A 15,514-nucleotide genomic window follows, 5' to 3' on the forward strand; every position below is an offset into this window, starting at 1 on the left:
CCATATTATTGCATCCGATAGAGCATTAGACAACTTTGGTGATCCTGCCCTACAGTATTTGTGTACATTGCAAATAATAATATGCATTGTTCTACAAAAACAAGTTTTAGTTCATATATATTGGCCCTTTAAGACACAGTCACCTTGTTAAATGTTTATATGGTTTTAAGAATGTGCCCGTGTGGGTTTTATGTGACAAAGGCAGGTGTTCATTAAATGCTTCACCTATTAAATCAGATTAAATACTGTGTATAAATGATGACCATTATGAATTAAAAAGTATTGATATCATTGAAATGGCATGACAGATAGGCAACTTATTGGTTTATTATTGAGTTATTTATCTTTGAATGCAGAAATACAATGGCATAAAATAGACATATACATGTATACAAGCTACATATGTATTTTGGTATATTCTTGTGTCTCAGTTTTTACAGCCTTCATTTTACCACTTCCTTCCCCCTAATGCCCCATATGTCCAACAACTGCTCTCATTCTCTTGCAGCGTGCATCTTGCCACTTCCTATCAAACGTCACTATTGCCCACTCTGTCGCACAACTGCTCACATTGTCCCGTTTTCCTCCTTACCCCACCATCTCCCAAACAGAAATGTCTGTACATTACTTCTGTAAACTGAAATAATCACATTTATAATAAAAAAATTTTTTTCTTCTGTTCATATAATAGGTATGAATGGCAATCTATATATGAACGATGAAGGGTGCAGTTGGCTCTGCTGGGGGCAAACGTATTTATTAGAAGACTTGGGGTTACATGTGTGGTATGCTATTGCTGCACGGATTACCCTTGTACCCTTATCCAAAGCAAACAAAATGTTATCATCCTACCACCTATGTTACATATTATTTGCAAAAGACTGGGATCAGACCTTTAAAAAGGCAGGGTGCATTTTACTAGTAGGTAAAGGGTTAAATTACAGTCAACTGTAAAAAAAATCAGCAAATGTGACAAATTCTATGGAAGCTAAAGTTTTGGTGGTTTGCCGGTCTAGAGCATTTAGGTGTGTTACCACGGTACAAAGGACTCAAAAACATCTGAAACATCGGAAATAACTAAGTTGTTGCAATGGCCCAGTCAAAGTCCGGACCTTAACCTGATCGAAATGCTGTGGCAGGACTTGGATATAACAAAATGTAAATGAGGATATAAGAGAATAAGCTTTGTACAAAGGGTCCTTGATCTAGAGCAGCTATTCTTCACCAGTGGGTTCCTCCAGAGATTGCTAGGGGTTCCTTCAACTGTGGTTGATTGACCTCATATTTGATGATGAATGCGTATTTCTGGGGGAAAAGCCATGTGAAAGAACCAGCTGCACAACTCTAACAATCTTTCAAGTTGTCCATAAGAGTAGCATTCCAGCTACAACCTAAAGCGATCTAAAGTAAAGAAAAAAAACACACCTTTAACCCCGAAGATCTGTCAATTCATTAGGCGGTTTTTCCAAACGGGTCCAGAGTCATCCCGGCATCCGTCTTCGGCCCAGCACCGGGCACCGTTATCTTCTTCACACGTCACTTGATCTGGCACAGCACTGGCGCGAGATCAGGTGATGTAGATGGATGAAGAAGTGCTGATCTCACTGCGCATTCGTGAGATCAGCATTTCTTTCCTCCCATCAAAGAAAAGACTCCTTTTCTTTAATTGTAAGTTTAGGTCCACTTTAATGCTAAGCATTGTTTAAACTGGCCACCAATGTTTTTTTTTACTACTGACCAATAAATTGCTTATAGTAGGGGTTCCCTGGGACCTGAACATAATTTAAAGCAGTGGTCCCCAACATTTTGGATGTCAAGGACTACTAATTCTATGTACTCCAGACCGCACATCAAGGGGAGTCGTGTGAAACTTCCCCCAGAGTGACGTCACGATCCCAGAACCTGCCCACTCTCCCATAGCAGGTCTGACCCGGTGTTCAGAGACACAACCATCCCACCGCCCTAAGCCTGCAATGCATACGGGAGACACGTCTGTGGCTCTGGCTGATGTGCCCCCCAATCAGGGTTCTTCTCCTGACCCCGTTGGGGGGTGCACAGACCAGAGCCACAGACCACAGGTCGGGGACCACTGATTCAAAGGGTTCAAAAGGTGTAAAAAAGGCTAAGAAAGGCTGGTCTAGAGTGACAGATGGCAAGTGGACCTTTATGTCTTTAACATCATTATATAAACATAAAACAACATGTTAACAAAAAAAAAGGAAAAAGGTAACATGAAAGCAAAAAAAGGACATATAGTTTTCAAGAGATATAAAAATAACTCAATACATTTGAAAAAGTTGAAATCCTATAAATGTCATGGTGATATACCAGTGCTACCCAGATACTAATAAAGAATGACATGCATATATGAGCAGTTGGGTCAGACAAGAGACTGTGGATTCCAATGTTTAATAACACAGACATAGAGGACGACTAGCAGATGAGTAGTAGACGGTAGAGAAAGTAGTATCGGAATTCGGAGTGATTCACTATTCTCTCCACCCTATAACTGCTGGGTAGCAAGTTTTGGGATAGACATAAAACCAGTGCAATAAACAGACGCACCCATGGGTGTCAGCTCCCTGTGAGTCTCTCACACCCTAGTGAGGCATGCTTTGTCAGGTTCATCCTTATTCACAAGCCAAACCAAGAGCTATGTATCTCCTCCCCCTCTGCCGGTCATATAAAGGCAAATATTTGGTGATACACAGATTTTGTACTGACAATACCTGTGGCCCTCCAGCAGCCAGGATGAGTAGGTTTGGTCCAGCAAAGGTTCTCCTGTACTGGGCAGCCCTGCTAAGTGTCTGCAGTAAGTACAGCTGGGATTGGGAAAGGATGTATAATAATGTGACATAACTGTATTGTAACTGACCTTAAAGGCTAGATAATTGTTAACCAATGTAATAGATTTTACTTACATACAAAAGCTACACATATATATAATTTCTGTAGCAATAGTGCAATTATATTTTTATTTTATTTAAATAATATAGTGTAAACAATTATAATATAAATTAAACTATTTTTGTCATGGTTATTTTTCTAATAAAATTATATAGATTACATTCTTTGGAATGGTATAACTATATGTTTATATTATATTTTATTATCTACAATAATTATGTATAACAAGTATTGCAATTCGTTTTCTGTTTCTTCAGTTTTTTACATTGTTACCAGTAATGTTACAATTAATAATATTAGAAATAGTTGTACATACTATAGAATTAATAATAAATATTAATAATTGGAATACAATTAGTATTATTAGTAATAGTAGTACATACTATTCTGATAATAAAATAATACATTTTAATATTAAAATATTAGGAGCTGTATTCAACATAGTATTTGCAGTGATACTATAGTCCATGTAAATAATAATTATTGTAATGTAAACAACAATTATTATTATATTAGAGAATGGTATGATTAATAACAATAATACAATTTTGTATTTTTAGTAATACTAGTAGTTATATTTACTATAGTAATAATAAAATATTATTTCTAATAATAAAATATTAGGAGCAGACATCAACATAGTATTTGCAATAATACAGTAGTACATACTAATATTAATGATGATTAATATTACATTAGAGAATAGTATGAATATTAATCATTGCTAATAATTATATACAAATTTAATTATTACCAAAATAGTTTTTGCTTCCAAATAATATTATATTAATAAATTCCTGCACTCAAGTAAAAAAATACAAACATGGAGTTACATATATTCAAACACATGTAACAATAATATGTATATTAGTAATATTAGTATTATGTATATTAGGATTATGTTAATGTTTATGTAGTATAAGTGACCAGTCACCAGTATTTTGTATAAAAAATGTGTAAAAAAAGAGAGAAAACATTTCCAAAGAGCTGTGTCTCTCCACACAAGAACATAGCAATTCCACAACTTGTGGCTTAATACTGCGCCACCCAGAAACCCCCAAAATTTGGGGGGCACAAGATTTGTGTATGGGTGGTAGATTCAACACCCATGCACACACAGTCTTACCTAAAATGTACATTCTTACTTATCATCATCTTATAATATTAATAATAATTATAATACATTTATTGAGTTACTATATAATAATAATGAAATAAAATTGTAATAAATTGGTATAAAACCAATTTGTTTTAACATGAAAACATATTGATCTGTTTTAAGTACCTCATTATGGCATAGAGGTTCAGACAATTCATATTAACCTATCAAGGGTTTAGCTAGTTTTAAGAATCCTAAAAAAATAATGGCATTCTTTCTGTTGAGCACTGTATGAAATGGTTTGTATTGTTGAAACTTTGTCCTAAATAAAACTTACTTTACACAGAACATTTTGTACAGAATCAAATAACAGTGTTGGCCATGTAATGCATTTTAGAGACCAAATAAAACAAAAATTAGGAAAACCATATATAACAAACAACAACATACAAGATAATACCTTTTAGAACTATTTAGTTTACTATTCATAAAACAGCAAATCTCTCAATTATTAAACATTCACTAATGAGGAATCAATTACTACCATTGAAAACACATGGACTTGGAATGTTTTCCACTTGGTGATTTTTAGATTCCCTGCTTTATAATTAGACCTGAATAGTTCCTAAAGGTTGTATTTTATATTTTTGTTAGCTACTAAAAGTATCATTTTGCATTGCTTTCTGCCTTTTCTGCCTGAGTAATAATTCCCTGGCTATTGTACTATATTAATTTTTTCTATGTGCAGATAAGAGGAGCCCTAGGGGAAAAATCTGCTGTATTATTCCTGCCAAATAAAATACAACAAGAACACACATTTACTTTATATATGAACTCTTAGCAGTACACTTAGATATTATTACTGAAACGATACAATAGCCACTATTGGCAAGTGACATCTTCTGTAACACGGATTGCAGCTTTTATATCAATCTTTAGTGTAGTCAGTGCAGACATTTCCTATGCTCTGTCCATGGTGCTGGGTAAAGCTAAAACTATACAAAAATAAAAGTACAACTCATTTATCTTCTGTTGGGTAGATGCAACCTACTGAGTATTTGTGGCAGAATGTACAGGCAGCTTGGTGGCCAAATGGTCTATATCATGACTTTGCAATGCTTCAGCCCTTGGTCATACACAGGGAGTATCTGTGTACACCATGATAGCTTGTGAGATCAAGGAGAGTAGAAGTTAAATAAGAAAAGCTCCTTTTTAGTTGCAATGTTAGTGGACTCGTAGGCTTTCACTGAAGAAGAGCAGCAGTAAAGCTATAGTAAGGTGAAATTATAGCTGTCATACTTTATTTGCAAACATCTACTGTCTTGTACATATAACTGCAGATATTCCATATTCCAAGGCTTTTAGATGCAATGTATAGTGATTACTTATAAAATATTACAAAACTCCTTTTGCACGCATTATCTTTAGATCCTTCTTGTTGGAAAAAGCCTGTGATTTTCAGACTTCTATAGTTCAAGCTGACATTTACACACACGTGAATGAGTCAGAGCAGGGACCTCTTCTTAGATGGCTTAGTACAAATATTAGTTCAACCAGAGCAGCATCCAAAAGGAGATAAGTACTGCTGTAAAAGAAACCAGTATAACAGAGTACAAATTATACTGAAAATCTTTTTCCCTTTAAATGGACAAGCCAACCTACAGCAAGTTGATCACAATATTATATATGTGTAAAAGTGTTTAAAATGCCTATGGGTTACAACTTTATATAATACCAATATATTGCTTACTTTGATATCTGATGATTACATTTCTTTTCAGATGCTTCACCAATTAAATTTTGCAAGGACCCAAGCTACATGCCCTCTAGTTCTTCTGGTAAGTTGCCCTTGTATATTTTAATGGACACTTCCATTACCCACCATCATCTACTAAAAATGAAATATTGTGTTTGGTTGGACTGACCCATTGATTGATTTTTGAACTGTTGCTAATTGTACAGTATGGTGTTTTGAGGTTGAGTTTGGCATTCCTTTTTTTTTTTTCTCATGATCCTTTTTTTATGGTTTTATTAAATCCAGATTTCGAGGGCTGCAAAGACCAAAGTCAATATTGATAGTTTGATGATGAAGGCTACTTTGTCATTCTTATGGATCTGTTGGCCTATACTTCAAGTTGTGCATACAATTGGCCCATTTGTACCACTATAGACCTGTTAGCTTACAGGACATTGTGTAAAAACGTCAACATTTACCTGTATTCGGACTGCAGTCCTTGTTTTAGTCATATGGGCCATCTACCTAGAGATGTGACTACCTTCTCCCCCAAAGTTTCCATCCACTACTTATCAGGTTGATCATTTTGTGTTCATAGTCATTAAATTGTGTTTACGGCCACACCTCATGCATGAGATTATCCTGCCATGCCACCACTTTGCGGTAGAACAGGGATTTTATTGCGTGTAGACACAGCGTCTTTGGCATTGAAGTTGTTGGTGATCTTTTGATTGGCAAGGGTGTGCCGCCACCCAGCTGACTCGAACCTCTGAGCAATATGACAATAAAATCAAGATATTAATCCAAATGTTATTCCACCCAAAGGTGAGGACACAGGAGAGAATTTTGAGCCAGATGTTTGTCAACTAATATTGCAATACAGAAATAATAACACAGAGTACAGCATAATTATTATAGGTGTTGGTGGCTCAGAAATATGTTACTTACTCAGGCAGGATAAAATAATCTACATTGTACAAATGGAGCATGTCCAATTTTTGTGCATTCTGCAAGCCTCAAATAATTGGGTTGCAACAACGAGCAATTTGCACATGGTAACATAATCAGACTCCAATAGTGCAAATGTATTTTAGGCCTTAGACTTGGGGTTAAAAACCAAATTTCTTCAATACTGTATGGTTCCAAACTCAACCTCTGTGTCATGTGGTTGAATGTGGTTGAGGTTTACTACAATTCAATGTTTTCAGGAAGATGATGGATAAAAGGAAACAATCATAACTGTGTTAAACTTTGAACAAGGTTGCATTAAAATCAATGGAGATGGTTGGCCACCTAATGAAGCAACCACCTGCAACTACATGCACAAAGTGGTTTCCAGTTGAATGGGAGCGGTGGTGGTTGAGCCTGTGGCAGACCGCTGTGGTCGAATTACCCTTAGTGATTAGTTTAAATATATTGAACTTTTGCTTACATTTCCCTTTACATTCATTTATGGTATTTCACTGTTTACAAAAATGATTTTGTATTTATGGTTGTCATCTTCTGCACATCTAGATGCCAATGCTCTTCTTCCAGTATGTGATGGCTCTCCAGGATATGTTCGAATTTCCGGTAGCTCCATCAGTAAGTCCCTATTTCAGTCTTTGCTTATGGTTTTATAGAGACAGAAGTTTAATATATTTTCACCATTTATTATTTTGGCATTTAATTGATTGCCACTGGTGGTATTCTTCCCATTGACAACCATACTAATGTGCTGTTGTGGATATAGTAATTATAGCAAGGATTCGCTGAAGACCTAAAAGTTTTTTCAAGGGTTCCGCCATGATAAAAAAGATAGAGAAACACTGTTTAATTTCAATATTTTGAAGAAGAATCTACAATTTTTTTTATAACAAATTATTGCAGAAACAATGATAACAAAGATAAGCACAAACAATATAAGGTGTGTCAAAGAAATAATACAAAATAAATAAACAATATCAATATAAACAAAACAAATATAAAACATAAACATATACATAAATATTTAAAAAACATATAAACAAAAACATAAATATAAACAAATAATAAATATACAAATATACTGTAACATTTTTTGTGCTGTAGCAGCTATTTAAAGCCTAATTGAAGCCACATAGAGTAATATTTATTCAGTCAGATTGATATAGCACTATTAGCTTCCATTAGATATTGTTTTAATTTAATGTTCCTGCTTTAAAAATTATGCAGCATAATTGAATATAATTTTGTAGTCTAATGGGCACTGGGATAGAGTGCACTGATAAATGCATTGGTAATCTAGAATACCTGGTCAGACATCTCCTTATCTATTCCCCATCAAGACTAATGTCTGTGTGGGAACCATTGGCATGAAAAGGCTTCATTTAAGCACTTTCAATCATAAATCTGTTAAATACCATTAACTCATTGCAGGACTAAAATTAGACAAAAAAGATGTGGGTCCTCTGTCTGTCATTGCAGAATGAATACTGTTGTATTCCTGGGATTTCATTACGCATAGGCTGAATGTAAATTGATAATAAATAGTGTGTTATTGGTATTCATATTTCCCTCTTATTGCAGGCCAATCTGGATCTTTGAGTGGAGGAAGCAGCTCCCAGTCTGTATTTAGTCAGCAGTCCAGCTTTCAAAGTGGCAGCATGTCAGGTGGTGGTTCCTCTGGGCAATCTGGAAGTGGAGGCTCTGGTAGCCAGATGATTATTGCTTCTGGAGGTGGTGGTGGTGGTGGAGGAGGAGGCAGCTCATTTAGCCAATCCAGCATGTCCGGAGGAGGTTCTGGAAGCCGAGGCACAGGTACCCAGATAATTTCTTCTGGAGGAGGAAGCATGTCTGGAGGTGGAAGTAGCCAGAGCATATCTTCATTCCATGCAGCTGGGGGGAGCTCTCAGCAAAGCTCCGTCATCATTGCAGGAAATGCAAACCCTCCTCCAAGAATAGGTAGTGGTGGAGTGATTGTCAACCACAACAGCATGTCATCCGGTGGAAACACAGGATTTATTTCAGGATCTTCAAGTGGAGGAGGCGGCTCAGCCATACAAAATCCTGTCGTGCTTGGAACAATAAAATTTATCCCATCACAAGGAGGAGCATCTGGTGTAGTAAGTGGAGGTTCATTTGGACAGAGCAGTTCTGGATCAATAGGAATTGGTTCAAGCTCATCCATGGGTAGTGGGGGATCCTACCAATCATCCTCATTTGGAATGGGATCTTCCGGAGGATCATCACATGTAGGCGCAGGTTCATTTCACGGATCTTCAAGTTCAGGCACCGGCCAATTTGTTGGATCATCAAGCATGGGCTCTGGCCAATTTGTTGGATCATCAAGCATGGGCTCCGGCCAATTTGTTGGATCATCAAGCATGGGCTCCGGCCAATTTGTTGGATCATCAGGCCTAGGCACTGGCCAGTTTGCTGGATCTTCTGGTGGAGCTGGAGGTGGTTCTCTACAACAAATTAGCAGTGGAGGATCCAGTGTCAGTGGTGGTGGTGTCGCAAATCCACCCAGATTGCCAGGTAAACTTTAACAAATTTTCACAGTGCTATGTTTACTATTTGATAGACATTTAGAACTGAATGTTTATAATAATTCACAGTGAATAATCATCAGTCAGGTGGATCAGCTAAGTTTTCCCAAGACCGTTTATCTTCTTCTGTCTTGGCATGCTTGGCTTAGCATTGCTAAACCAGGCCCATAGTATCAAGTAGCCTTGAGAGTTTCAACTTTCTGGCAACAAAGCAAATCACAGACATACACCACAGTAGTGGCTAAGGAAGATTACAACACTAAAAGGAAGCCAGGTGCAGAAAGTAGCAGTCTTTGGACAGCTGACATTGATCTTTTCAGTATTATTTCTGGGTAAAATCATACTAATATAAAACCAATTTGTGTGCATTTTTTTACAGTGCTGGACATAGAAATAGCATAGCTGTACTTGGCATCTAGAACATTGTTTCCCCATCTATAGGCTGCCCTGCAGAAAACCGTAGGGCGCAGCCAAAGAAAACACATGCCCCTTTCTAGACAATATTTGTTTGGCATGTCTACAGGAACCTCCAACGTAGGGTTCCCAAGCCAACTGACCAAACAAATTTTATTTTCAAAGTTAAGTATAGCCATGGGGTCTGCAGTTATCATACCCAGGTACATTTGCTGCAAATAAGTTCACCAGAACACCAGGGCAAGATAAACTGCTTTCCTTTAATGATCAGAAATAGCAAATTGGATGATTTGTTCACATGTTTACATAATTCAAATTAGTCTTTAAGGTGTTCTCATGCAGTCCAAGTTAGATATAACTTTTCTTTAAAGGTTTACTTAAATGTTACCTACCCCAGTTGCTAAATCAAGACAACAACGAGAACGGGTCCTATGTTTCAGGTGGCATTGGTTGGAGCTTTCACAGAGCCAATGATTCTCTCTTTACACCCATGTGGCAGCACTAAAAGACCTGTATATTGGTTGGCAATCGGAGTTGAGTCATGAAACAAAGGAAGAAAGGCAGACAGCAAAATTATCCCTATGTTTAGTTGTGAGATGTCTTACAAGGCCAAAGATAAAGTGCCATTTAATACATCAGGTCATAGGATCAGGTTCTTGAGGCTATACACTAACATGGTTCTCTAAACATGGATAGATTTCCACCAAGAATGACAGGTTCTGAATAAAATCCCATCTGTGTGCTCCATTCCCTAATTTCTTCCCAGCCTGTCCACTAATATGAAAAAGATCCCCAAAGCTTGTCAGAAGAATAATATGCATGTCTTATAGTTAGAACCAATTAAGATCAGGATAAAGTACGTGTAAACCTTACCCAGTTCTCTTTATGAATTATTGAATTACCCCCCCTCCTCTATGGTATGATAAGGAGATGGAGAAGTGTTCCATAATCTTAAGGATCTTCTGTCCCAGGGTAACAAAGCTGCTCCACCATTTTGGTTTAGAAACACTTCAACTACTAGTTTGTCCAGTTATACCAACAATGCTCAGAATCCTCATTGCTCAAATATTTTGTTCTGTGCACTTTATTTTTTTACTGTGTCTGTTTAAACATCATGTCTGACCTTGTTTGTCTATAGGAGGAATAAACCCAAATGATGTTCCAGTATCCAGGGGTTGCAACAAGCTCATAGGAGGTGGATGTGAGTACTATTTTTTATTTGCTATTTGTTTCAATAGGCTAAAGAACAGCAGCTTTGAGGAGGAAATACTATTAACCAAAGTTAATATTAACAGGTTAAAGAACACACTTTGTTCTTTGGTCATGAAATTTTGGAATGGCCACCTGCAATTTGTAGAGGGCTCTTACATCTACATTGATATTACATTCTGGATAGTGCAGATGAGAAAATTAGACACCTTGATTGTCTTCACAATATTCATGAAAAAAGTGTGAACTTGTGTTACAGAATCTAATAACAAATGCATGCTCTCTTCATATGTCATTGTTGCAGCTGGCCAAGGATCAATTGGTGGAGGTGGTGGCCTGTCCCAAAACCAGAACCAGGTTTCCGGTGGTGGTATTGGAGGTGGCTTTGGTCAGATCTCCCAGTCGCAAAACCAAGGATCAGTAAGTGGAGGAGGAACTGGCGGAGGTCTAGCTCAGATATCCCAATCACAGAATCAAGTCATAAATAAACCACCTGGAGGTGGATCTGGAGGTATGAGAATATTCATAACAATTTATTGTTTTATCAACCAAGCTGTCTATATATTCTCTGTAGGATTCCCTAGGAACTGTTCAATATAACCCTATTGATATAGTTAATCAATAGGGATGAGCGAGAATGCATCTGACATTCTTGCGAAAATTTCCTCGAACTTATGATGGGTCTGCGAAATTTCTGCAAATGGATTTCGTCGACCAATCAGAAGATCAAGGAAATCATTAGAGGAGGAGTACCGCAGCTGCAATAATGAATGCAGCTGTGGGAATCCTCCTGTGCGCGATCCCCGGGCACTAGAGGTTAAACGAGGGCAAGCCCTCATTTATTTACAAAGGCCGCTCTCTCTTACATGTTCGATAAGCGACAACGACCCGATTCGCTGCGAGATTAAATTTTAAAATTTTGTCTAAATCTTCTCTAATTATGAATACATCTCAACGACTTAAGTCTTTAAAACTGATGCAAGTACAAAAAAATACCTGATGCTCTGCCAGAGGTCAAGTGTGTCCCTAACTTCATATTTGATTTGACTATGCTACGCTGAAATTCCAAGCAGTGGTGTAAGTATACAGTTTTTATCTGATGGACTACAAAAGCCTCCCTCATATGGTAGGAAGGAGAGGGATGTGCTTTTTGTCCAGCAGGGAGAACATTTATTCGGATTTCAATGCATTGGAGGTTCTATGGGGTCAGCCTACTACAGGAGGTTAGGAACAGATCCACAGGTACCTGTCTGTACTCACAGCATTTGTAAAGATACAAAACATGAGTCAATGGGCCTGATTCAATAAAGGTCTGGAGTGGATAGACTATCATGGGAGTACCTGGGTGAGCTAGCAAATCTGGAATGGATTTGGTCCAGGTTTGAAAACATTTTCCAACTCCTATGATAGTCTATCTTCCGCAGTTTTGGAAAGCATTATTAAACCAGGCCCTATATAAAGGTATTTGTAGTTTTTAATTTCATTTGTATTTTACACACACTTACACTCATCTATTGGAAATATAACCCTGTTACACAGTGCAAACAGATCAAGGTGAAAATACCCAGGCTGTATTATCTAGCCAAAAATTGTCTAGTCTTGAAGAGGACCAAAAGATGTGGCCTGGAGTTGCTTTCCCTTTCCACCATGATAAAATCAGATATATCTGTTGTACAGCTCCCAGTACCACTGCATTGAGGCTTTGAATGTACTTTCTTTGTGTACAAGTAGACATATGTTTTGCATTTACCCAGTTACTAATATTACATTTGTTTCCCCCCCCCTAAAAGGTTTTTCCCAGCAATCACAATCTGGAAGATAGATTCCTAATTGAACTTATTGAATAACTCCTGAAGAGGTAAGAAACTGGAAATGTAATCCCAATCTATACAAAGGGGTTAGGTGGCTGTCAAGAGGAAAATAAATCAGTTAAAACTGATAGAATCCATAAAAAAACACACACTTTAAAATGCATTGGCACACTATGACACTCTGTAAATGTCTGCTGCTTCCTAATTAGTAAATTATTTGATAATTATAACATAAAAATCATTTTTTTGTATCTTTAATGTAAGATTAAGGCAGAGGATACACATGAAAAGGAATACCACAAACCCTTTTTATATATATCTTGTCCGATCTTTCTCCTCAACATTTTCCTCTATTTTTTACATTTTAAGGCTAAGGAGAAATGATGATTTGGGCATTACTATTAAACTACACTAAACTTATATACTACAAAAAACACTATATATATATATATATATATACATACACACACACACACACACACACACTATATACACTACACACACACTATATACACTAATACTATCTGTATCACCAAGGTTCAACTTGGTACCTGAAAAACAAATTATAAGATTGCAAAGATGACTGCAAATACATACTTCTGCTCTCAACATAATCACAGTCTTCGTATTTGGCATTCATTACTTTCAGGATTCTAGATCCACTGCATCTCTTTCCTCATGCTTTAGTTTCATCTGCCATTGCTTTAGATTATTACAGGATACAGAAGTGTCCAAGGAGATGATGAAGGGAGCCATATAACACACCTGGTTCAGCTTTTACAAGCATTTTTGCTATTGAAGATCCTATTATCTTTATCCAGGATCTCCTTCATATCGTTTCTTCTAGAAATATGTTTGCTCATTTGACCATTGCTGCATATTATCATTTAAAGTTTGTTTTGTATGCTCCCATTAGGACCAAATGAAGAGGGTGATGTGCAATTCCCATAACATTTTTTTAACAAATGTATTCTTTGGACTTTTACACCAAGGAGCAAAACCCTAGTCAGAACCATTGCTGTGCTACAAGCTATCTTACCAAAGCCAGTGAACATGGAACAAGATCAAGTTCCTTCTATAATTAATAAGTGCACACTAACTATAACTCATTTCTCAAATATACACAAGTAGTTTCAAGTGAATAACCATAATTATCTTGATACAGTGGTGCCCATTATGGAATTGGGATATAATATGAGCCAAATGAGCAGTCATTTCTTAAAGGTGATGTGTTTGAAGCAGGAAAAATGGATAAGCTTAAAGATCTGAGTGACTATGATAAGGGCCAAATTGTTAAAGACAGAAGATTGGGCACCTCCAAAATCTGTCTTGTGGGTAGTACCAACTTAGTCCCAACTATAAGTGTTTTAAAGGATGACAATCAGTAAACTGGTAAAGTGGTCATGGTCACATAAGATTCAATGATGTGCGAGGTGGTCCAAATTAGCTCATCAGGTCCAATCCCAGAGTGCAGCTGTTACAGCACATATTACTGAAAACATAATGGTGGCCAAGAGTGAAAGTTACAACGTGCCACATATGGAGCTGTGCAGTCACTAAGACCTAGAGAAAAAAACTGCCTACCACCCAAAAGTATCTAAAGTGGGACAATGAGCATTGGAAACTAACCATGCAGCATACATAAAAGGGTAAGGTGGCATACTTGCACCTTACCCTTATTACCAAGGTTTGAGTAACGATTGTCTTTTTTTTTGTTTTTGCAGGAACACTTGAGATCTGATTTGCCGAAATATGAAAATTTGCAAAAAAACTACAAAAAATGTATTGTAAATAATTTATTTTTGTACCAAATGCCCCCCGAGCCACCATTTGCTCCCCCTATAGATGCTTTCAGTGACAGGTTAACCGATGGATGTATCTTGGCGCCTGTCCTCTGGTCATCTCAAGATCTCCCAAAAACAACTTGCTCTGACCCTTTGAATAGGCTCTTCCTGAGAGCAGTTTTGTGCCATACAAAGTGTGTTTTTTTATCTCTTTTTAATTAAAAATGTGAAGTCTTAGTTTTTACATGTGCAATAAAACTTGCATAAGTTGTGTCTTAATACGGTTTGGGCTCATTACGTTAGTAAACTTGTTTGTAAGCATAGTATAGACTCTCCTGCTTCTGATGAAACTCAGCACAGTGACTTTCATTATTCTGTACAACTAAAAGTGTCCAGTATATACTCTTAGCACAGTTCAGAAACAAGGTTCAGCATGTCCCCAGCTATTACACTATATAAACAGGGCTGTATTTACCCTAAGGCACTCCTGGGACAGAATCTAGGGTAACATCAAACCTCAAAATGTAGAAATGGTGGCATACTTTTTTCATATTTTTATGTCCCTTAACTGGGCATCTGTGGGCAAGTCCAGCAATACAACATTTTTAGGAAGGACAGCTGCAAGAGTTTCCCTCAGAATATATTAAACAAGGTAATTCATTTAAAAAAACAATTTTTCTATAATATATTATAGGATAACTGTGTTTCCAATAACATATACATATATATATATATATATATATAAAAATATATAATGGTTATTTACCTGTAAATACCATCCTTTGGGTAGGCACCCAGAAGTCTCCAGAATTGATTAAAGGTGCTGCCAACTCTAAAGTGAAGTCAATAGATTCACTCACAAGTTACACTACTTTGTATTTCTTTTCTCTTGTCCGGTTAAAAAATAAAAGGATATGTAGTAAGGAGGGTAGAAGCCGGGAAGCTGGGCCAGCAAAATCCAATAAAAGAGAAAATGGCACATAATGAGGAAAAAGCTGTACAATGGGAAATGTTCTTCGGAAGTACATTTGCTAGCAGGTTTAGAA

At 36.9% G+C, this 15,514-nt stretch overlaps 1 protein-coding gene across 1 annotated transcript; it reads left to right on the forward strand.

Annotated features, from left to right (window-relative positions):
• Positions 1 to 2,726: 2,726 nt before the first annotated feature.
• On the forward strand, positions 2,727 to 14,747 carry LOC140344451 (uncharacterized). The gene is made up of 8 exons (XM_072431580.1): positions 2,727 to 2,812; positions 5,788 to 5,844; positions 7,257 to 7,325; positions 8,289 to 9,239; positions 10,803 to 10,865; positions 11,178 to 11,384; positions 12,664 to 12,731; positions 14,409 to 14,747. The coding sequence occupies exons 1-7, from the start codon at positions 2,752 to 2,754 to the stop codon at positions 12,693 to 12,695; spliced, it is 1,440 nt and encodes a 479-aa protein (XP_072287681.1). The 5' UTR covers positions 2,727 to 2,751; the 3' UTR covers positions 12,696 to 12,731; positions 14,409 to 14,747.
• The last annotated feature ends 767 nt before the right edge of the window (positions 14,748 to 15,514 follow it).

This window comes from Pyxicephalus adspersus, chromosome Z (assembly GCF_032062135.1).
Source record: "Pyxicephalus adspersus chromosome Z, UCB_Pads_2.0, whole genome shotgun sequence".
Lineage (NCBI taxonomy): Eukaryota > Metazoa > Chordata > Amphibia > Anura > Pyxicephalidae > Pyxicephalus > Pyxicephalus adspersus.

Bases quoted from the DNA above. Each gene is read 5' to 3' on its own strand.
- LOC140344451 (XM_072431580.1), top strand. From the start codon at position 2,752: ATGAGTAGGTTTGGTCCAGCAAAGGTTCTCCTGTACTGGGCAGCCCTG. The intron at 9,240-10,802 runs GTAAACTTTAAC...GTTTGTCTATAG, and splicing joins AAATCCACCCAGATTGCCAG to GAGGAATAAACCCAAATGAT. The intron at 10,866-11,177 runs GTGAGTACTATT...TCATTGTTGCAG, and splicing joins CAAGCTCATAGGAGGTGGAT to CTGGCCAAGGATCAATTGGT.